This window comes from Harpegnathos saltator, unplaced genomic scaffold (assembly GCF_003227715.2).
Source record: "Harpegnathos saltator strain DR-91 unplaced genomic scaffold, Hsal_v8.6 scaffold103, whole genome shotgun sequence".
NCBI classification, from domain to species: domain Eukaryota; kingdom Metazoa; phylum Arthropoda; class Insecta; order Hymenoptera; family Formicidae; genus Harpegnathos; species Harpegnathos saltator.
The window spans coordinates 165,714-188,769 of NW_020229877.1; the positions used below are offsets into that span (position 1 = coordinate 165,714).

The 23,056-nt window shown below is 42.6% G+C and overlaps 2 protein-coding genes across 4 annotated transcripts in view; both read right to left on the reverse strand.

The window, feature by feature from the left end:
- Positions 1-15,570, reverse strand: part of LOC105188096 (box A-binding factor) — a 59,628-nt gene extending 44,058 nt beyond the window's left edge. For 2 of the 3 annotated variants that reach the window (XM_011149373.3, XM_025298804.1), the window contains exon 1: positions 15,121-15,569. In XM_011149373.3, coding sequence (XP_011147675.2) covers positions 15,121-15,184 — 64 coding nt within the window. In that variant the 5' untranslated portion in view covers positions 15,185-15,569. Of the gene's footprint in view, positions 1-15,120 lie in introns of all 3 variants that reach the window. The other variant, XM_025298801.1, reaches the window with a different exon arrangement.
- A 2,715-nt stretch (positions 15,571-18,285) lies between these two features.
- On the reverse strand, positions 18,286-21,833 carry LOC105188095 (Translocase of outer membrane 40). Its single transcript, XM_011149372.3, has 6 exons — positions 21,334-21,833; positions 20,528-20,642; positions 20,162-20,415; positions 19,913-20,074; positions 19,686-19,835; positions 18,286-19,400 (listed from the first exon to the last, which is right to left on the reverse strand). Exons 1-6 carry the CDS (start codon positions 21,494-21,496, stop codon positions 19,261-19,263), a joined length of 984 nt encoding a protein of 327 aa, XP_011147674.1. The 5' UTR covers positions 21,497-21,833; the 3' UTR covers positions 18,286-19,260.
- Positions 21,834-23,056: the final 1,223 nt, after the last annotated feature.

A 23,056-nucleotide genomic window follows, 5' to 3' on the forward strand; every position in this document is an offset into this window, starting at 1 on the left:
GAAGAGAAAAAGAGAGAAGGAGAGAGTGCGCGAGCCTGCATAACTGAAGCGGAGGAAGGGGTATTAACAATGCAGAAGTTTATCTCCGCGTCCTTGGCTAATCTCTGCCGCAAGAGATTACCCTATCAACGGCGCGAGTTATACTACGCTCTCGTACTACTCGACACGCGCGATTATCACTCTCACGTAAGGACCACCGTCATTCCCGAAGCTAGTGAGGAAGTTCCGCGTCCTTACGCGGTCTTCGACTCTCGTCGACCTCTCGCCGGTCGATCCCCGACTGTTAATGGACACCGCGCGCGATCAAATGATTCATTCGTTCTTGCACTGCATATATATAAAGGCCGTATCCGAGAAGAGAAAACGAATCTCTCTCTCTCTCTCTCTCTCTCTCTCTCTCTCTCTCTCTCTCTCTCTCTCGAGCCAGAGTAGACCGAGGAAAATCATTCTTATCATCAACAGCAGATTTTGCTGATGCTGGAAACAACAATGCTTGCTATCATTGATCAACGTAGGATCGAGCCGCACGAGATGATAACGAGAAGCGCTCACGACAATCTGCGCTACATATGTTGCAGGAAGCTGGTAAGAATTTTGAAAGGCAGAAGGATTTTTGAATTGGAGGATCTTACGGTATTTTGAGATCTTTCGTTCTGATCGGACACTCGATGGACAGCCAAGTCTTGTGTGACTAATCTGCCCCGAATCTTCCCCTCCCCCCGTCCCTCTCTCACTCTCTCTCTCTCTCTCTCTCTCTCTCTCTCTCTCTCTCTCTCTCTCTGTGTGTGTGTATGTAACGCGCGCTTATATACTCGCATAAACGTCCGTGTGCATTTGTAAGAACTGTAAATGCGTGGCGATGCGTTACGTACGTCGGGGCCGCACCGCAAAGCGCTATCGCGCTGCGCGCGATATACCTTATCTGAACTAGTTGCAAGTCGACCAGTGGCTCTCAGCGAGCTCACTGTCAATCGTTCGTGTTTTATTTTCTTTCTTTCCTTCTTGGTTATTACACCGAGCGCGAAATGAAGGTCGGCGGAGGCGACTGTCTGTCGGACAAGAAGTTTCACGAACGTTGTCTCGACATAGGTATTTTTCACTAAGAGGCAATAACTTGGGGAAAATATATCAAGATAAACTAAATATTTGAGCGAGAGATAAATGTTTTAGATAAGATAAGCTTTCGTACACTTAAGGGCATTTGTTACAAAATGTGTATGCATTCGGAGTAGAATTCCATAGTACAAGTACAGAACTCCGACCGAAACCTTTTCTCAAATATTCCCTCGACATCAAAGCCGTCAAAGGAAAACTTTCTCTGTTTGAAAAATTTCTACTTCAATGTACTCGCCTGTGGATTGCAGCAGGTATAAAAAACGAATAGCGCGTTCATCACGTTGAAGGAAATTGCAGTGAGGACAATCGGCGTCCCGAGACTCCCGAATAATAAAGGAACGAGGAATGACGTTTACTCGTGCGCATACACGCACGGCACAAACAAAGAATGGGGATCAGCATGAGAGCTCGTGTCAGGTATCGGAACCCGAAGAGATTCTTATCTAAATCATAATAGCCGACATCTATGCGAACCTCATCGGGCAGCCGCTGTCGTCACAAGTCCGACGGTTTTGCGCGACTCGTAGTCGCGACGAGCTCTCGATCGTCGGGTCTGGAAAATAACGAATCACCTCCCGAGCCTGGCGGAATTGTTGCGCCAATTCCGCGAAATCTTAAAGTCGCATTCACGAATTGAGCATTCCTCCCGTCACGCGGCCGACGTGACACATGGCGAGAGGGTGGCTCTCTGAAAGAATTGGGCAAGCGCCCGTTTTCTGCTCCTCTCATTAACTTCTCACTAAAGCCTCGATACGCATTCGCGATACGTCCGTAATCGCGTATACTGCGCCGCGATATGCACTCCTCGCGCTCTCCGGGCTCCATGCAGTTATAGAAAACACGCGATCGCGATCGCACAAAGGCGACCTCCGCGGCCAAGGGCTAACTAGCGGCCGCTTTTATTCCTCTGTAAATCACCGATACAATAATATGCGACGCAACGGGCACGATACAGCAGCGCGATGGCGGCTGCCGGCTACCGGACGTATCACTCGCCGTAGTAATGAGAATCAAATCTCGCGTGTATTAACAGACTCGCGAGATATTCAAAGTTACCGCGCACGTGCACGCACTTGTACCGTGCCCTCTCTGTGCCGTGCTGCAGGAGAAAGCGAAAGGGATCAGCAACCGATGGCTGACTCCGGCGTGTGACCTCGCGCGCGAGATCTTTTCTTCTTTTTATTCCAACAAATCGACAGGTCGTCCCGTCCCGAAGGGCGCGGCGACCCATAGACATAGTAAGTATAGGACTGAGCATCTCCATTGTATGAGCGTTGATGCATACGAATGAAAGACAAAAGATATAAGATGAGTTTCTTTCTCTTTTCAATGCCGGAGAAGTGAGGAGCACTTCTCCTCATCTCCTCGCGCCGTCGTTCGTCGTTTCCCCTATTGCGCTACAAAATACACGATCAAAAATTGTGCGATGCGTTTTTATGTTTTTTCTCTTAAGATTTCAGATGTTATTTTTGGAGGAAACATTCTATCAGCTTTCAGTATATGTTATAATGTGTCCGCAATTAAATGCCAATTGTGATTTTTTAACTGTTATATCACATTAGCGTCGTCTGCGCTAATTATTTAAGTACCATATTGCGCAGGCTCTACCTACTACGACGGTGTAAGAGAGAAAAGGCAACTCATCTTACATCTTTCTTTTCGTATGCATCACGCTTATACGTACAATACTTATGTCTATGGCGCGACCGGAGGACTCGTCGGCCGACACTGTGCCGAGAGTCGTGCGTGGCTGCTGCTGCTGCTTAATAAACGCGCGCGCTTCTCGGAGCCAGCTTTCGTCAGGCAGCGGCATATATCGTGAGATAAATCGTATCGCGCGCGTCGCGGCAGCCCGCGCGCGATAGAGAGCCACCCACCATTTCGCACGGCACGTCGACGGCAAGATACAAATGCCAATGGCCAGCAGTGGCAGATATCGACGGCCGGGGCGTTTCGTGCCGTGTATGTGCGTTATCACGCGCTCGGTATTTCGTGAAATCAGTCGTCGCGGGAATCGCCGACGACACAGTGCGACGACCGTCGTTTTGCAAAAGTGTCCGTGTCTCTTCCTCCTTTGTCATTCGTTTTTATTCGCTTCCGTCCGAGCGGATCGGCGCGGCCGACGGACGCCGATGTCTTCCACGGGGAAGCTGAGGAGGAAGCTGCCGGCGGCCGGCGAAAATCGCGGATCTCTCTTTCTCTCTTTCTCGAGGTGAACGGAAAGTGCACGGGAGATGCACAGACGTGGCTTCGCGGGCACGAACGCGATTGCGAAAGCGAGGGACGACGTGCCTCGGAATTGTGCCGCCGATTTGTTTCCCGGTGAAATTGCCGTGTGTGTGTAAAAGCACGCCGGACGGCGGTCTCGTTGTGCTACGACGCGAAGGAAAACCGCGGAGATTTCCTTCCCCTCCCTCTTTTCCTTCGTTTCGTCGCGGAGGGTAAAATGCGAATGATGATGTAAACGCCCAGTGAAGAGTTGGACATGTAGGGATCTTTGCCCCCCCCGACGAAGATGTCGACATTCCTTCGCGATACCGTTAATATCTGACTGCGGTTGATGAAATTTTTTCCGGGAAAATACGCGACAGCGATCGTCGAGTAGAACATGTGACGAATGTGAATGTGATGGATCAGCAAATAAAAATTAAAGTCAGAGATTATGGTTCCAATGGTATTCAATCGAATGGTCACAAAAAAAGCCAATGAGAGCCAGACTTAATGTGAAATATGTAATTGCTTAATTAAAGCTCACAAAGACCCGTTCTCTACAACTCACAACAACAATATAGTATGTAATATATTAAATGCAAAAATTGCAATGGACAAACATGTCACTTATTGAGAACTCGTTTCAAAGAGCACAAGAGAATCTATGGCAGCAATATCTCTGTCGTGAAAGATTATTGATGCTTTATTATCAATATCATGGGATTAATTGTATTAAACAGAAAACCGTTTCACACAAGAAATTTTGTATCCGAAATGCTTTGTATAACAAGACAGAGAGAGGAGGGATCAATGGGACATAAATTCGTAGAGTGATACAGCCTGTCTCGACATAATCTCCGTCTTACAATCTTAAATAGACTTTCCAAGATATTAATATTTGCGTTTGAATTGTGTGATCTTGATCATCGTTATTACTATCGCCGCTTCACAGATATGTGTATGTAATCACGCATGTCTATTTAATTTTTGTTTCAACATTGCAACATCTAACGCGTACTGTAGTTAAATTTCACATTAAATTTTTATAGCATATTGCGTCTGGCTTTTATCAGCCCTTTATAATCATTTGTGATGAAATATGTTATATAATACTTCGTTAGAAATGGAACGATCTACAGTCGCGCACACTTCTTCTTATTTTGCTATGCCATCGCCTTGACCCACGTTGCGAAATACTTGTTTATCGTCAATCGTAAGCGCCGTAATTTCGAGTGCAACTCTGTTCCCTCCGTGCGAGGGAGCAAGCAATATGTGAGTGAGTGAGAGAGAGAGAGAGAGAGAGAGAGAGAGAGAGGGGGGGAGCGAGAGAGAGAGAGAGAGAGAGAGAGAGAGAAAGAGAGAGAGAGAGAGGAAGAGAAAGAGAGGGAAAATTTTCCCGTAGATTTTCATGATGAACTTCTGCTGTTTAATTACTCCGTTTCAATATCAAACGCACGCGTCCATAAAATCGCACAAACGAAAAAATATCGTACGCGATATCCTCTTTACTACATTGATTTCCGCTTTCACCGGAATTTACCGCAGACTCGAAGATTCGCGAATTTAATAGCGGTTCTTTCATAGCGGACTCCATGCGGAATGGCCGCGATTCGTGCTAATAAATGTTTATGGAATGTTCCACCGTAGCTCGATTACGCGCGTAAAGCGTGCAGGCAGTTAAATGCGGCAGCCTTGAAGCGAAAAGCGTCGCTTGTTTTACATCGAGTCAGCCGAGCGAGTTTCACCTACGCACAACTTTCCGCGCACAAAATTCTCGCGGAGAGGAAAGAAAAAGCACGCGGGGGAGAAATGTGAAGTGCTTGCACGATGCGATCGGATTTTCAGCGAAATTTTCTTAAACACGGCGTAGTTTTTTAAACAGACGTGTTCGTACTTGTCGGAATAATCACCCGTCGTCGCGTGCGTGGCTTTCCGGCGAGACACCCGGTACACACCCGGCGAGCATTGCATCGTTGAATACGACAGCCCGGCGTGTTTTGTACTTGCACGAACTGCACGCTGCGAGTCGTTTCAGGAAACTTGAAAACAATAGCTACCACCGGCTTTAAATGACGTAACGGCGACGCGACTACTTGCGTCTGCGGAGCAACCTCCATTTCTCTTCGCCATAAAAGTATCCCAGTACTAATGGTTTCAACGAAGATATTGTGTGATTTATATGTTGTTGCTACTCGCTTAAGTGCCTCTTGATATATTTCCCGCGCGCGTAAGCTCAGAATAATTATATAAAACAAGATCGAGAAAAGAAACGGAAGCTAGTTCCTATGTTTTTCTCAAGGTGCAGACAGCCATGGGATTCTTTTTTTCTCCCTTCTCGTTCGCGACGGTCGTAACGTGGCGCCGTTAAAGTACAGAACGACAAAATAAATTCGCATCAGGTTATTCCCGACACGCAATTTGTCGGCGACGTTTCGCTCGCATTAACTGCCCTTACGTAACGAGACACGAATGTCAAATTTCCATATGGTAACTTGATTCCTTGAACTAAATAACGAATATACCGCAGGCGACTACGCACTAAGAGGCGAAGCTATCGAAATAATAATTAACTCCTCGTAAAACGTCAATCTCTATCCCCCGCGTGCTTCACGAAGCTGTTATTTCAATTTAATGCGATATAGTTTCACTCCTCTTTGAGTGGACCTTGCAGGCTGCCATCAAATCGAAAAGCATAATCATAAAAAAAATACAAAACAACGTGAAAGTGCACTATAGTAGACAATAATTCGACAAGTTATGTTTCAATATGCGAAAGCTGGACGAAGAGAAAGCGGGGAAATAAAAGAACATGTTCTACTATGAATTATTGACTAGGTATATTCTTTAAAAAATAAAACGTTAAAAAATAAAAAAAGGAATAAAAAGAAAGACAAGGTTTCTCAAGAAGACATATTCGTGACAACCAATAACGTTAGGTCTTTCTCAAAAATTTCCCGGACCGAACGCAAGCATTATCGAAGAAACCTTTAGAATTCTTATTCTTCGTCACAGCAGGTAACTTTTGGTCTTTGGAATGTCATTAGCAGAATGTCAACTCATTGTACGAGTTACGTAGTCATGTCACTATTTTCTTGAGCCGTTATAACAACTTCGTGTTTGGTTGCTTATTGGCCAATAAGCAGCGGTTCTCCAATACAAATATCAGAACATCAACGACCGAGGAGCATCGAGAACCACCAGACAAAACTGAACATAATTCATGGCTGTGTGATAAGAGGCAGATGGGAATAACTGGGACGAACCAAGGACAAACACTAAAATATTTTGACAAGTGTGAAAATATGTCGTATCATAGAAATCGTCCATAGAAATTCGTCAGGCAACCGACGAACGGCGCAGAATGATCGTGAGGATTCGCGATGGCATCGCAGCGATGCGTGCACGAACGATGCGTAGGAACGATGTGAAATTAATAGAGATGTGCGAATCACGAATTTTTATGTCGAATCGAATCGAATCGAATCTCGTTTTTTAAATTCGGATTCGAATCGAATCGAATCTATGAAATTTCATTCGAATTCGAATCAAATCGAATCGAACCATTAAAAAATTTAACATGAATATTAAACGTGCAAATAATGATGGAAGATTTTAATATGAAAAGGAATATTAATATTGTAATATTATCTTAAAATAAAATATCTTAAAATAAAATATTTAAATATTTATAGTAATTTATAATTAAGTTATTAATTATAAGTTAGGTTAATTACGGCAATTAAACATTATTAATTAATAATTAATTAAAAATAAGTTAAGGGTTCAAATATACAGGCCCAGATGGCCCGTTTTATAACTGATACGCACAAACGCTAATATATTTGATTCGTATTTCAATCTTCGCGATTCGAGATTTTCGAATTATTCGGATTCGAATCATAGGGATTCGGATTCGAATCGAATCGAATTACATTAGATTCGATTCGATTCGATTCGAATTCGAATAGTTCGCACATCTCTAGAAATTAATAATGTGGACGTAATAATCGAATCGCGAGCAAACGCCAAGTTATGCGAGGAAAAGTCAAAAAGAAAATCGTGACGCGCAACGCGTATTTGCGCCATTTGCCATATGCGCGAGATGGGATAACTTGCAAAGTGTATTAATACGATAAAGGTATCAAAGCCCATTAAGGTAAAGCAAATTTACCGAAGGCGGAGCGAGCTAACAGGGGGAGCTTGATTCCTCATAATAGGCCATCCGCCCTCCACCGTGGCGCGGCCAATACGAAGCATCCGTAACGCACTGTCCTCCTTCTATCTGCGGATCTCTCCTTCCCACCTCTGCGATCTCTCAAATGCCTCGATTATTACGATAATATCAATCCTAATAAACCATTCAGACCTACGCGCCACCGAGTGTGCGAGAGAGCATTGTTCATTGTTCGCTGCGACGAACAATCGCCGCGACCAGTTGCAAAATTTACGAGTTCTCCGCAAGAGCTGGACATCAGATATTGACGACCGTAAAATATTGTCGCAATTATATAATTAATTATGCAGTAGACACGTACGATCAAGTGCGATATATAAAACAATCAAGACCAATGATGCTAATTTTATGGCATAAATTCTATGCGCCGTTGCCGACAACACAGCTAAGAACCACATTTTATCCAGGGTTAACGCACAGATGGAAATGTTTTCATTGTTAACGCGAGCTAATCGTTCCCGTCGGTGCGACTAGTATCGCGCGCGCAAGTTATAATAATATCGCATGCACGATGCGGACGACGCCGACGGCGACCGGCCGCCCCTCGTCCACGAGGAAGCAATAGCGGCAAACGCGGGCTCTATCGACAGCGTGACGTGAATCATCAATTGCGGTTGTCGGCTACGCACAATTATATTATTGTTAGATTATTATTATTAGATTGTTATTCTTATTATTAGATTGACTTACTTTCGCGCGGGAATATAATCTGTGCATACGACGACATGACACCACGATAACTCGCGCGCGCGCGCGTAATTACGATAGAGAAAGGAAGAGAGACACGTGGACACACGCGAGCGATGCCGTATTAACTATTCGGTAATTGCGCGAGATACCGCCCCTGTCAGTGTCCCCGTAGACGATACTGCGTACGCGAAAATGTGCAAATGTCACGAATCGAAGAAGCGAGCGATAAACGCGTCGTGGTCGTCGCGGCGATAAGGACCGATGTATGACACGGTAATGTATGCTGATCCGGGCGGTAACGATGTTGTCTAGTCGAGAGAGGAATTTTATCGGTCGATGAAGAATCCTTATCGTGCACGGGAGCGAGAGAGAGAGAGAGAGAGAGAGAGAGAGAGAGAGAGAGAGAGAGAGAGAGAGCGGAGGGAGAGGGGGAGGGGGAGAGAATACACGAAGAAACGCTGCTGTTTATGTCGGTAGTATCTGAATCAGTGTTACGTAGCACATCTCTCGGAAGATTAATAATATACTTATGCTATAATTAAAACGTTTTATCGCGCGATATGCTCGCGGATCGCCGCTTCGTTCGCCGGTCGGACGTTCGTTCGTTCGTTCAGCGTGAGTCCGTTTGAAAAAGCGGAAAAAAAAATAGAGAGGAGAGAAAAGAGAAGGAGAAAACGCGTGGCTTCGTTTCCACGTCGCGTCTCTCTACGTGGCGTCGTTATCAATTACGTGACCGTAAAAGTACGCCGGAATACATTCGCGATGGTCTCTCACGCGCGGACTCACGATTATAAACGTTAAATTTCGTCAGCGACAAGCGCGCACGCGCCTTCACGATTGTTTAATTTAGCGCGCGCGGATGTGGTTGCCGCGCTGCATCCGCATCTCTCTCCCCGTTACTCTTGCCGCCGTATTATAAACCAACACGCCACACGTTTCCACCGTTTATAATAATCGCGACGCGAAAATTCCACGATCCCAGCCACGATTTCTCCGCTTCCGAGCGCATCAAGAGTACCTAGAATCTCTACTAGCACCACAACGCATCGACGCAATCCGAGGATCGCATAAAGTCAGCCACGAAATCGACTGGCGGCTATTAACGAAGAACGGGCTTCGTTATCGAGTGGCATTCATTATAGCCATGCGATCGCAGGACGCATACGACGTCATAACTTGAACCCCGGACTAATCCCCGCGTCCAACAGTCTTGCGTCGGAAATAATTCCTCGAGAAGGAGATATTTTTTAGGAAAATTTTACGCGGCACACTGTCGCCACAGCTCGAGAGAGGTAATCGCACGGCGAGAAAATTTAATTTTCCTCCCGTTAATTTTAATTCATCGTAATCGACACCATCGCTTCAATCATTGGCGGCACGATTTCAACCGATCAGCGATCGGTCAACGAAGACGACGAGCGGCGGATGACGGCAGTTACTACTATCGATATGACGCGATAGAGACAGAAAAAGAGAGAGAAAGGGGGGAAGAAGAGAGAGAGAGAGAGAGAGAGAGAGAGAAAGATGATTTAATGTACATCGGTTTACATGAACCCTGACTTGTGCGCTACCGTGACCTCAGAGCTGAACCTAACGTAGGCACAAGTACTCGACTGTACGGCGGATCGAGGCCTTCGACGAAAAGAAAAGAGAGAGAGAGAGAGAGAGAGGGGGGGGAGAGAAAAAAGGAAAGAAGCAGCTCGATAGGCAATGATAACGATTGCGATCGCCTCCGAACTTTTCCACGACAACGGCTGTTTGTACCAAGGCGGAACTCGAAAACTTTAAACACTCCGGACCGATCGGATTTGATCGAAGTTGCGTCGTAACTCGGCACAACTCTCGGCCAGCCCGACCCCCTAGCTCCTCTCTCCCCCTAGCCCTCCGTCCCGACGACTCCATCGAGATAATTAGCTTGCGTTGATTGCAGATGATAAAGCTAATCTATAGAACGAGTTTTTTAATACGACCAGTCGACGCGATAAATACGCGTACGCGAGGTTAACTGATATCATTTTTGATCATCGTCCACTCACAATCTCCTTTGATACGCGTGATCGGTTTGACGAAATCGTGGTGATTTTCGAGTATTACGCGCGACGAGAGATCGACGAGAGATTGCGCGCGCCCCTACGTCTCTCTCCCTCTCTCCCTCTCTCCCTCTCTCTCTCTCTCTCTCTCTCTCTCTCTCTCTCTCTCTCTCTCTCTCTCGGGAAGAAAAGGCCATAAATTTCGTTATAAATATTTCGCGTTGGCCAAGTATAAAAATCGTGAATCGCTTAACGCATGTCGTCTCTGATATTTTATGCATGTGCTCCGGAATTTCTTCGTGCAAATAACGCACGTACGATTGCGTCACTTGACAGCAGGCAAATTTCATGCTAATAATTTTTTTCTCTTATTCAAAATGTCGCGATAGAAAAGCAGCATCGCGCATAATTAATGTGCCGGCGCGTCGCGTCGGTTTCGCTACGCGACGCGATTCTGACCGCGATTCCGAATTTCTTCGGTCGGACTGGAAAAGAGAAAAAAAGGAAAAAAACCTTTATTGGCAACCGAATAATTAGCTCTTCGCTACGATGAAATTTGCGTCTCTTATCGCGCGAGCCTATTTAATTTTGTCGTATACTTTCGATCGGTGACGATCTTTAAGAAGACTTGCAATAAGTAAAAGTTGAAATGAGAAAGTCAGAAAGAAAAATAGCAGAGAGAAAGAGAGAGAGGGAGGGAGGGAGGGAGGGAGGGAGGGAGGGAGGGAGGGGGAGAGGGAGGGAGGGGGAGAGGGAGGGAGAGAGAGAGAGAGAGAGAGAGAGCCGCGTTCTAGTGGAAAAGAAGCGCCTTTTTGCTTTTTACTTTTATCGTCTGACCAAAACTGTAAAAACATCTCGCATACACGACCTGACATCTTGCACTTTCGTCGTATTTACGTAAAGATAGTTACGAAATGGATACGAAACCGCCTGACTCGACGCGATAACATTTTTCGGAGCGCGTCTCTTCCCCTCTCTTTTTCATATTATAAATATTACATATTTATTATCGAGGCGAATGAGTCCAAATATATTTGCAACGACGCTTAATGAACGTCTATGAAAAATCATCCAAATCCGTATTCGAGCAGCGAAAATCTGTATACACGCGCGTTCGTAAAATCGGTGCGAACTAAAAATTAACGAACGAAGAAAGTGTCATCGACGGTAGCCGGTAAGTTTTGTCAGCTCGGGAACAAGCGGGCTGTGAAGTTTGTCTCATTATATCGTGCTATTAAAAGCAAACGGTCCATTTGTATAGCAGCATACGTGAATCATAAGATCCCGACTTGACGAGCGATCGAAGTGCGCGGAGTCGTTCGTTGTGACGATATCCGAGTCGTCTCGAAGATGAAGCCGCGTTTTCTCATACCGATATCTCACATAAATTATCACAATTTAATCTGTGCAATATAATATCTGCAATATAATATAAAGAGTGCAATGTAGTAATTAAAAGGATATAATGTATAATAATATAGCCAAGACACATGTCACTTGGAAATTGAAAATATTTGAATTAGTAATTGAAAAGATGTAATATATATAATAATATGATCAAGATATGTCACTTGGAAATATTTGCAAATTCTAATATTTTATGCGAGGGCAAACCGAAGAAATGCATCGGTCTTTTTTTTCAAAGTACAAAAAAATACAGATCGCGATTGTTATCAATTGTTCCTCTAACAGCAGAGTCCATTCTTTCTTATTATTTGGGTATACCCATCTTCTCCTCCGAACAGATAAGTAAATTGACGGGACGATCCAAAAACATCTGGCCTCTTCGAGGTTGAAAGATGGTCGAAGAAGGTAGCTCGTCTTTAGATGTCAAAATAATACGCGCCGCAAGTGACTCAGGAGGCACATGACGCAGCGAACAAGTGTTTAAATAGAAATAATGGCGACCCTGGCGATCGAACCGATAAAATTCAAACGGTCGAAGGATGAGCAAAGTATGGAAAACTATACGCTCTTGTAGCGAGCTAAAAAGCGAGCTAAAAAGGCGAAATGACTTTCTATAGTGTCGTCCTTACAACAAATTCAGCAAATATCAGCGCCAACTGAACTTTCTTTTCCGAAGGACCGGAAAAGACGCAAAGACGCTGCAGTAAAACATCAAAGTAAACGCAGAGATTAAATTTGTCAAATTACCGAATTATTAATTTATAAATATTAGCTATTGACGCCGAAGCTCACTGACCACTAAATATTCTTCAAGGAAAAATTCTTTTCTTCGGAATAACAAAGTGACGTGTAAGTAATTTAGATACCGAATAAAAATTTCAATAACACATAATTTTCTAATTAATTCGTCTGTATGATAAATTTCAAGTAAGCCGGAGCAACTAATGCCCGAAAAGCTTCGACTGATTAAAGACAAAGTTAATTAAACATATCGCTCAACCAAATTATTCACGTTGAATTGTGCAATAATAAGCGAAACCGACTTAAAATTTATAGAGATAACCGCATCTCCGCTTAAACGTTTTACATAAACATTTATGTAACGTTGTCGACGACTTAACCGGCGATTCGCCATTTCAAATGAGTAAGCAATATTCCGACAGAATATTTCACCCCCTCCCGTTCAACCAAACTCCTAGAGTTCACTTTCCTTTTTTCCTCCGTCATCATTCCTCCGTTTTTTGTCGATCGTTTTATTTTTAAAAATATATCTCGAAGATACAGAAGAGAGAGGAAGCAAAAGTACTTTCTAAATACAGTGGAATATCTCGAAATTTCCGAAAATGGGCTATATACTTTCCAGAAAATAATATATTTTCCGACAAACTATATGTTCGACTATATATTTCCTGGAGAATTCCGGAACACCCTGGACACTAATGGTCTCTCACGCTCCGAATGAATTAATATTAGGTAAATCGGAAAGTTCCGTCCGTTTAGCGCGACAAGTGGCTATAGCTAAAACTGTCGTTAATCTGTAATGTGTCTAAACGAAGTTTAATAGTTTGTCTTGACATCTGTCAATAACATTCAGTACATAAAAGTATACGTTTACATCAATAACATTGTTTTTCACTGCATCGAAAATGTCGAAATTTGAGCCAAATAAGCGTCATTTGCGCCAAGTGTTAGTTAATCTTTTGCTTCAATTGGAAGAAAACTGCAGCTGAAGCTCATCGAATGCTTGTAGAAGTTTATGATGATAATGCTCCTTCCGATAAAACATGCAGAGAATGTTTTCGACGCTTTAAAATTGGTGATTTTGATGCAGAGAACAAAGAGCTTTCTGGGCGGCCAAGAGTATTCGAAGACGAAGAATTGCAGGCATTGCTGGACGAAGACCCGTGTCAAACCCAAAAGCAACTTGCAGAAGCATTAAATTGTGCTCAATCTGTCATTTCCGATCGTTTGAAAGCCTTAGGAAAGGTTGACAAGGAAGACAAATGAGTCCCATATGAACTGAAGCCAAGAGACACCTAGTGTGAAAGGCGAAAAACCACCTGCGGAATTATGCTCGCTAGCCGACAAAAAAAGGGGTTTTCACATCGTGTCATCACTGGGGATGAAAAATAGATTTATTTTGACAATCCCAAACGTCGGAAAACTATTTGCGATCCCGGCCAAGCCTCAACATCGACACCAAAGCGGAATATCCACGGAAAGAAGGCAATGCTCTGTATTTGGTGGGATACAGAAGGGGTGCTGTGCCATGAGCTGTTGAAAAGTGGCCAAACAGTCACAGGGGATCTCCACAGAGAACAAATGATTCGTTTGGAGCCGAGCGTTGCACGAAAAACGACGAGAATATGAAACGAGACAGCATAAAGTGATTTTGCTTCATGACAACGCTCGGCCTCACGTCACAAAATCTGTGAAGGAAACGTTAGAAGCACTTCGCTGGGGAAGTGTTACCCCATGCGGCTTATTCACCAAACTGTGCCCCTTTCGACTACCTTACTTGTTTCGGTCGATGGCACACGCACTTGCTGAGGAATGCTTCAATTCTTATGAAAACGTCGAAAAATGGGTCTCTGACTGGAAAGCCTCCAAAGATGTCTCATTCTTTCCAAAAAGTCTCATTCTTTCGCCGCGGAATTCGCTTGCTGACCGGAAGATGGGAAAAAGTCATCGCTAACGATGGACAATACGTTGATTGATGTGACTTTTTCATTTTGTTTCTTAAATAAAGCCATACGTTTTGCTAGAAAACGGACGGAACTTTCCGATTGACCTAATAATACTTTGATAATGATCTAATAATTTTCTAGTTTAAAGGTACATATAACAGACGTCGGCGCGGCGCAACTCCCGTTCACCTGTACGTTCTTCTCACGCGCGTTACTTCAACACGTATTCGTCATACCGCCGCATATGCGGTGTGTCGGGGACGCTCTCGGGACGCTCTCGCGACAGACCTCGCGCGAGACACTCCGCCGCGTTCTTGCTCGAATTCGACCACTCGAAAATGTCAACCTTCGCGAGGCGGATGCAACAAGGCTGAATGCATGCACTGCGAGCCATCGCTGTACCAGCTAGTAGTACTTTACACACCGACGACGTTATCGCACGAGACTCGGGGCGACGTTATCACTCTGATATCCAACATATATACATCCCCCACAAGCGGACCCTGGCCTCCAGTAAGTCGCGGACCACCGGCCCAGTTGAGCGCTTTGGCGACACGCACTAGGTGTACACAACACCCACCGGTGCTTCTGTCACAGCGGTGGGTATCGCATCTCGTCAACCCGGCAAGATGCTCTCGGCCCCGTTCGACCGCGAAATCGACATCGCGCATCCGCGTCGTCGACTCGTCGTCTACCCTCGACTCGGTTAACGAGTAGAAAAAGAGAAAATGGAGACAAAACTCACTGTATTCCCGATGCCGGTACTTGGTAGCTGGCTTCACGTCGTCGTCGCTCCTCCTCCTCTTCATCCCGTGTAACCTGACTCCTCTCGCTCTGGTGACCCGCACACTCGCGTCCTGTTCACTCACTTCCTTCGTCGCGCGCCGTACGACACCCCTTCGGCCCGGAGACGATCAATTCTTCGCGGCGTCCGCGCTGTGAGAACGGTCACTTGTTGCGTTTATGCGCGAGAGAGCGCGGCTGCGATCGCGTTTGCGCCCCGGCGCAAATGAACCTGTTGCTTCCGCGGGGTGAGTCGCGCATGCGGGGCAGCCGGATCAATCGATGATGCACGCGGATCGACGACTAGACGAAAATTGAAGACTGCGGACTTTGCTGGTTATACGAGAACCCGCATTAGCTGCTGCTCTATGTTCGGGAGCGAGGTCCGTGTATATTATGTACATAGAGGACATACGAAGTTTATGGAGCGCGCGCGCGCGCGCGCGAGAGAGAGAGAGAGAGAGAAAGAAAGAGAGAGAGAGAGAGAGAGAGAGAGAGAGAGGAAGAAAGAATGCGTGAGAGAAGAGAGAGAGAGAGAGAGAGAGAGAGAGAGAGAGAGGGAAAAGGAGAGACGGAATGACAAAGAAAGAAATACGCGAGTCCGTTCAGCGCGAATGTAGGCAGGCAGTCGAGGACAGAGGAGAATGGAGGAGGATAAATAAAGGAGGGGAAGCGAGCAGAGCAAGACGGGAGAACCGCGAGAGACAGAAAGAGCCAGGGGGAGAGGGAAAATGATAGACGGAGGAAGGGAAGGTTCGTGCCCCCTGGATCGGGGAAGCGGTAGTGGGGCCTCTGTGCGAATCATACCGGGGGAACGAATGAGGGGGCAAAGTCACCGCACGCGGTGTTTTATCATCGTCATGCTTCTATACTACCTTCTACAGCCATCTGTAGCAGCGCGAGCGCGCTTGCGCGCGACGGGTATTTTCACAACGCGCGCCGCGCGATTTCGTTATCGGCGCGCGCGAGGGGGGGCCAGCTAAACCGACGAACCCCGTGCTCCTTCTTCCTCCTATCCCGAGCCGACGAGGCGGTTTTCGCGGTTGCGGTCCGCGCGCGCGGCACCGAGCATCGCTTGTGCGCAAGACTGTGTCTGGATGGATTTGCGTAATTCTGTGAAACGTGTGTGTGTGTGTGTGTGTGGTGTGCATGTATGTATGTGTGCATGTGTGCCCGAGACCCTAAGGATTTGCGATTCTCAACAAGATCTTTTTCTAAAAATCACAAAACAAAGTTAAAGGATAAATTCTAGACAGATTAGACTGAGAGGCTACACTTATTTCTTTTTCCAAGCCCTTGTACTAAATATTATGATAACACTGAAAAAAGAAAGAAAAAAGGAAAAGGGCAAAAGAGAAACAAGATCTCTCAGGCGGCTTTAAGATATTCAGGCCTATTGACGTCTAACCAAACGTTTCATCTTATTCTATGCTGTGTGACTCGCTCGTTATAGTAGGTAAAAGCATTTTCCATAAAAGGACTCTTCCACTGTCTCCAGGAGGACTTAGAATTCTAAAGCAGCATGAAACTCTTTTTTTCCGACGTTGTCCAACTTCTTTTGTCTTGTTTCTTACAAATAAAGGGATCTGTTTCTTTTTCTCCTACTCTCTCCCTCTCTCTCTCTCTCTCTCTCTCTCTCTCTCTCTCTTTCTCTCTCTCTCTCTCTCTCTCTCTGTATGTGCGTACGTGTGCGTGTGTATATAAAAGATTGATTTTATACCAACGTGCCGTTGAATGCACGTGCCGTTGAATCGAAACTTATGTCGTAATACATAAAGGGAGGAAAGATTGTTTACAGGATAGGCCAAGTTGAATCATAACCAGGCGGCTCGGTGAATGCTCCGAGAGTGCCAGGTTACAGATACTCGGCTGTCAAGGACAAGTCTGTCCATTCATTCGCCCGTTCCTGCAATCGATCAATTATTCGTTCATTCATTTATCCGTTCGTTTGTTCGAGCCGTTTGCCGATTATGATTATTGTGATGCAACAACTATACCTCGGAAGAGAAAGGATCAATGCTCATCTCGTCGGCTCTCGAATGCGGAAATGTTCAAACCTGCGAATATTTCAAAATTGGAATAATCGATTAGGTAATATGTCGTACGTATTACCTAATTAATTCGCATAGACATTGTTGCAACGTTACGATATTGCATATATATATTTTTTATTACATACATATATATATATATAAATATATAATAATTAATTAATTAAATAATATATATTTATATATAATTATATAATAATTAATATTAATATTAATATATAATTATATAATTTATATATAATATTGCAATGTTGCAGCAATATTACAATTATTTCCGCTGTATAGGTTATTCATTTTTATCCGGCAGTAAGGATAGGTTATGTGGTTAAGAAATAAAGTTGAGTAGGTTGTATCGTGAATTCAGTAGCGAACATTTCATTTCTCATAGATATCTACGTCAACTCGTGTGCTCGATGTGCGATTTTACGTATTTGCGTTTTTATCATGTGCGAAGACAATATCCGTGCGCTGTAAGCATTCAAATCCATCTCGAACCATTGTAACCTGCGTCAAACACATACATATGCAGGTGTATTCAATTTTGATTGAATGTCACGTATGTATCTCGACTAAACTCACCCAGCAGCCGGCGTGAATTTCTCTCAAGGACATGAAACTTCAAACTTTGGATATATTTTGTATATCAACGAGAGGAACGATAAAATTTCACAAAATCGTCAACCATGTTTCCGTTGGTTTACTCTTGCGTAAGTTTCCTGTCTTCGATTGATTCAAACGATACTGTACTTCGAGATTTCGCTTTTTGAAAATGTATCGAATAGTATCGATCGATATGATCGATAACCTTCGATCGGAGAACATATCGATTCATTCGCGGACTCGAATGTTTATGGTCCACATACATTCGTATGTGCACACGTGTACTGTTTTTAACGATCCTCGTGCTAATTGCTTATTGTTTCCTCTGGGAAACGAACTTGCAACTGTGCGCTACAACTCCTCAGGAATTCAATCGCGAATAATGCGATGATTTTTAACGCTCAAAGCGTCTTTCTTCAATCGCTTGCCGCGTAAAAGTGTTTCTTTCCTTCTCTTATATATGTTCATAAAATTTGTTCAACAACATATAACTTTATTCCTTTACACTTACAATCGTGTACAATCGGGTAGAGTCGAATGTAATTGTATCGTGCTGCCGCAACTGTTTAAAGCTCAGTTTATGTCTTTCTACTCTATTATTTCTTTTAAATATAAAATTTTACATCGTTTCGTCGACACGTAACGTATGCATGTTTTCTTCCGCTGTGGGGCTTATTAATTGTTATTAGAGTGTCATGCGTGAGGAAAATAAAAGAATTTCATATTACCGCGTGCTTCAATTTCACGAATATGTCCCAAAGACGTTATATCTTCGTCCGTAACTCGTGCTAAATTATACATGTACCCTAAATGGTTAGCAATTATGTTGCCTTGCGTATGCGCATAAATAAGATGCACATCGTGGATATTTTTACAACGTTATTTACATTTTCCTTCTAAAAATATATCTGAATAAAAGCATCGGGAAAATAAGGGTAACAGGAATATTATTACTCGGTAACAGACTGTTATAAATGTCGAGTAAAAGGGAGAATTGTTTTACATAATTAATTTTAAATTAATTCTTCTTCTAAATCAAAAGACTTTAATCCACAGTCTTTGTTTCAACTTACTACGACAATTACAATTGTGCACACAGACATTTGATGTATAAAATCCTCGAGATCGTCGTGAAAGTGAAGTCGAATGTGCAGTTCCTTCGTGATAAATGAAAGTCTATTACCTCAATACTAAGAAAAGATATTGACAGTGTATTAAAAGCAAGAGAAATGCTCAGTCCTGGAATCCTGACTTTTAATTAAACCAACACGATCACTTCACACAATGTTGCATCTCCAACTTAGACGTTATGCCGTAATAATCATTCAGGTCGGAATAATTGATGTAGCATTCGGAAATTCTAATTACGTAATTGTGCTCGGCTACACAGCCAAACGACGCAGATTTCTCCCGAATGTCTATCACGCGAGTCACACGTACACGTATCGGTCTTAACCGATAATTAGGCCGCACCCCAATCTAAATTGTTGTTTGGAGTGATTGATCATACCGCTAAGGGCGAACGAGAATGGCAATGGTTGCAACTTCTTTTCAAGTACCGCTCCTATCACCCAATTCGTGTCTATACTACCTGTAACAATTTGTAAAATCAAATATTAGAATTCAACATTCGGAAGGATTTACATCGTACGTTCAGCTTGAGACAAACCGAATCATTTGGAATATATAACAAAAGTCTTGACATATCCTTACATTCTGTCAGAATAAACTCTCTCCAAGGCAGAAATAGAAATTCTCCAAGACCTTGAAAGTCAACTATCGCCACAATACAATTCATGGCGAATGAATATACATGCTTTTTCCATAATATTTACGAGTTAGAGCTTTCTATATATCCCTATTAATGAATACACACCTCTAAACACTAAATCTGCTGTTGGTAAATCAACTTGATAGGCAAGAGTCGCCGACGATTCTTGCATCCGTTCATTGATTTCTAACTCTACGCCCACCTGCAATTGTTGACTAGCTTTTTGATGGAAACACAGATGGCATGCGGATGGACCTGGAAAGGAGAATAATTATGCAGAGAAACTGGCAAGAGATACATCATCATATTAAGAATGGTATAAAAGTACACACTGATGCTCCCACTGATTGTTGAATTGCCATAAGTATATCTGCCAGCGAGAGATAATAACGCGACTTGTCCTCCTGGCATACCACCTCCACGTTGATAAGCAAGTTCACCGCCTAGTGCTAGTGAAGGAGTTATGGCATGGAGATAATGCAACACAAGAACACCTGAAAATACATTCGCAACAGTGAAAAGGGACAAAATTGAGATAGTTTAGATGCAGAATAATTTTTAATCTTTTTCTACAAGCTTACCAGTGCAATTTAAGACATCTGGATTGCCTAACGTAGCCGAACAGGTAAACTTGTCGCCCCGGTAATCGGTCGTCAATTGCACAGCAGTGTATTTACTTCTTTGTACTTGTGCTGCAAATTTACCCTTCAATCTTGTGCCAAGTTGATGAAGAATACTAGCATTGAGATTCCCAGTGGGATCAACATCACCCAGTAATACAGGATAAGCCTCTGAAGGTGATATCTGCTTTGTACCCACATAAGTTGCACCAAATCTGGCAATTTGGACAAATAAAAATGATGCAATAGACACCACGAGAATAACGCAATAAATTAAAATTGTGAAATATTTAATATTAGCAGCAAACGTCTTTTTGGATAATTTACCTGTAACCAGAATGCACTACAGAACTCATGTTAATAGTGTGCGAAATATGAAAGTGGTTGCTTAATCCTTTGTTAACTACCAACTTGGCACCCTCGAAATTCATAGGAAATATATCTGCAAGATAAGTATATACATTTAGTCAATCGCTGTGAGTTATAATATAGTCAGAAAGTACAACAACAAAGCAATACAAGTCCCACGGATCGTATTCTTTTGTGTTTGCATCATATATTTTTTCAGAACATCAATTTGATTATATTTTCCTCCCTTTTTCACTCCAGTATAGAAACATACAATACAGTAGACTATTGATACCCAAATAGAAATCATATATAAGTTATTTATCGCCAAACAAATAATCTATCAAAAAGTTTTCTGTGATGAAACAAAAGATACACAAAAATTGGCTCGCAGAGAGATATATGAAAAGGAGAGAAAAGGAAGAGAAAGAAAAGCATTTTTTTCAGTTCTATAGGACAGGATTCTCTAAAAATAAAATTGTACATACACACATAAAGTTTATATATCGAACTATTACAACAAACACATGAAAATATTTGCATTAAAGAGAAAATTAGATAATAAAATTAACAAAAAAACAATATAAGATTGATACCTAAACTTTACAATAAGGTTAAGAAGAAAGAAAGAGAAAAATTAGCGCGATAGTAACTATAGTACTATCACCATACAGTCGATTGTAAAATATATTAATCAGGACGTAACTAAAGAGAGAGAGATAAAGAAAATGATGGAGATGGAAAAAGAGTGCGGAAAGCATGTGACAAGCACTTTTGTGAATTACCTTTGCATTTTTTGTGCAGGTCCTCAATGGTTCCCGGGTTATCCACATCGGTTGATTTCTCCTGAGATTGATCTTGCTTTTCTAAACTCGGCGTTGCATCCTGACCCGGTGGTGGCAAATACGGCATCGGAGGTAGTACGGAAGCGGCTAATACGTTTCCCATTATTAACCAATTCGCCTTTGCTTGATCTGTCACGTATTGACTATCGATCCCCGTCCGGTTGCTCGATCAGATAATACGTGCTAAACGGTTGAATCTTTATTTATATGATAATAATGGTCAGGTGCGGTTTTCTTGTGGGTTACGCGAGTCGGCGTGTTGCACCATGGAGTTATAGAAAGTCCATGCGGAGATATCGTTGTGAACGTGCTATTGCTCGGCACTTTACAGGAATGCCAACGTGTAGAAAAGATATGAAATGCGCTGTACTAATTGAAGAGAAAAAGAAGGAAAAAAGCAAGTAAGATCATTTCAGATCGTTCTAATTGTGATTGTGAATACGCCACTCTCGCACAGGATGCAGCAATGAATTGTAAAAAACCTATATTTCGAAGGACATTGCGTTCGACATATTGTTAGCTCGAATCCCTGAAAATAACATATTTTTCATATGCAAATCTAAAAATAAAAGGAAGCCTGACTAGTTGTTAAGTTGTACTGTTTGAAAAGTTAAAAGCTTTTTCATTTGCTATTAAAACGTAATATTCGAAAATAAAAGTACAACTGACTGCATGTTGAGTTGCACTACTACCTCGATTTGTCGGTAAGAACGGTAGCGACTTATAGAGGAAACTTTGAAACTACTTTGCAACATGAGCAAAAGTAATGGATCTAATAATCTTGACTCGTAACAATTAACTCATTATTTACCTTTAAATACATAACAAGCCTAATTGTCTTCAGACTTGCGTGTTGATCCGCAAAAATGGTAAGTCTCGAATAATTTTTAGACAAGTTAATCTTTAAAATAACGAGTCTAACCTCTAGACCCATTATCTTGCTTTTAAAATACCGAGAGTTTAGCAACTTTTTAGACCCGTTATTACATTCAAATATACTGAGTCTAGTAACCTTTAGACCCATTAATTATATTTTAAAATTAACAGGATCTAGTAATCTTTAGACCCGTTAAATATTTTTAAAATAGTGGGTCTAATTATATTCGACACTCGTTACCGAATTGTAAAAATAACGGGTCTAAATGTCAGACCCTATATTTCTGTTTCATACTGCAATTTAGTTCCAAAGTCTCCGCTACGAGCCGCCACTTTCCTTAACGAAGAATTGAGATCGTAAACTAAATAATGGATTTGATGTTCTCTATTACTGTATCTTGAGAAATAAATAAACTTCAAGCTGTAACTTCGGCAAAAATAACGTTATCGAGACGGTCCGAAAAGTGATTTGTAGCTTAAAGTCTCTAGTTTTTCAGTAATATTAATACCATAATTTTGTCTCTCAGTTTTCTTGAGGATATAATCGAGTTAAACGAAAAGTTCAATTTCCAACTTCACCTACCAATGGAATTTTAAATCAAAAAGAAATTTATATCAAGGATATAATAAATACTTTTAAAAAATACTTTTGACATTTAATTCATTACTTAACAAAATTCGTACTACCATTCATTCCTTATCAACGGTCAAAACTAAAATTTCACTTTTATTCCAACGTTAAATAACTCTGTGAAAAAAGATCACATCGCAATCTGCCAATATGCAA

What these genes read in the sequence shown, in the direction of transcription:
- LOC105188095 (XM_011149372.3), bottom strand. Translation starts at nt 21,496, where the DNA reads ATGGGAAACGTATTAGCCGCTTCCGTACTACCTCCGATGCCGTATTTG. An exon ending in GTAGTGCATTCTGGTTACAG is followed by an intron (nt 20,416 to 20,527) that starts GTAAATTATCCA and finishes CCAAATTGCCAG; the next exon opens with ATTTGGTGCAACTTATGTGG. An exon ending in AACAATCAGTGGGAGCATCA is followed by an intron (nt 19,836 to 19,912) that starts GTGTGTACTTTT and finishes TCTCCTTTCCAG; the next exon opens with GTCCATCCGCATGCCATCTG.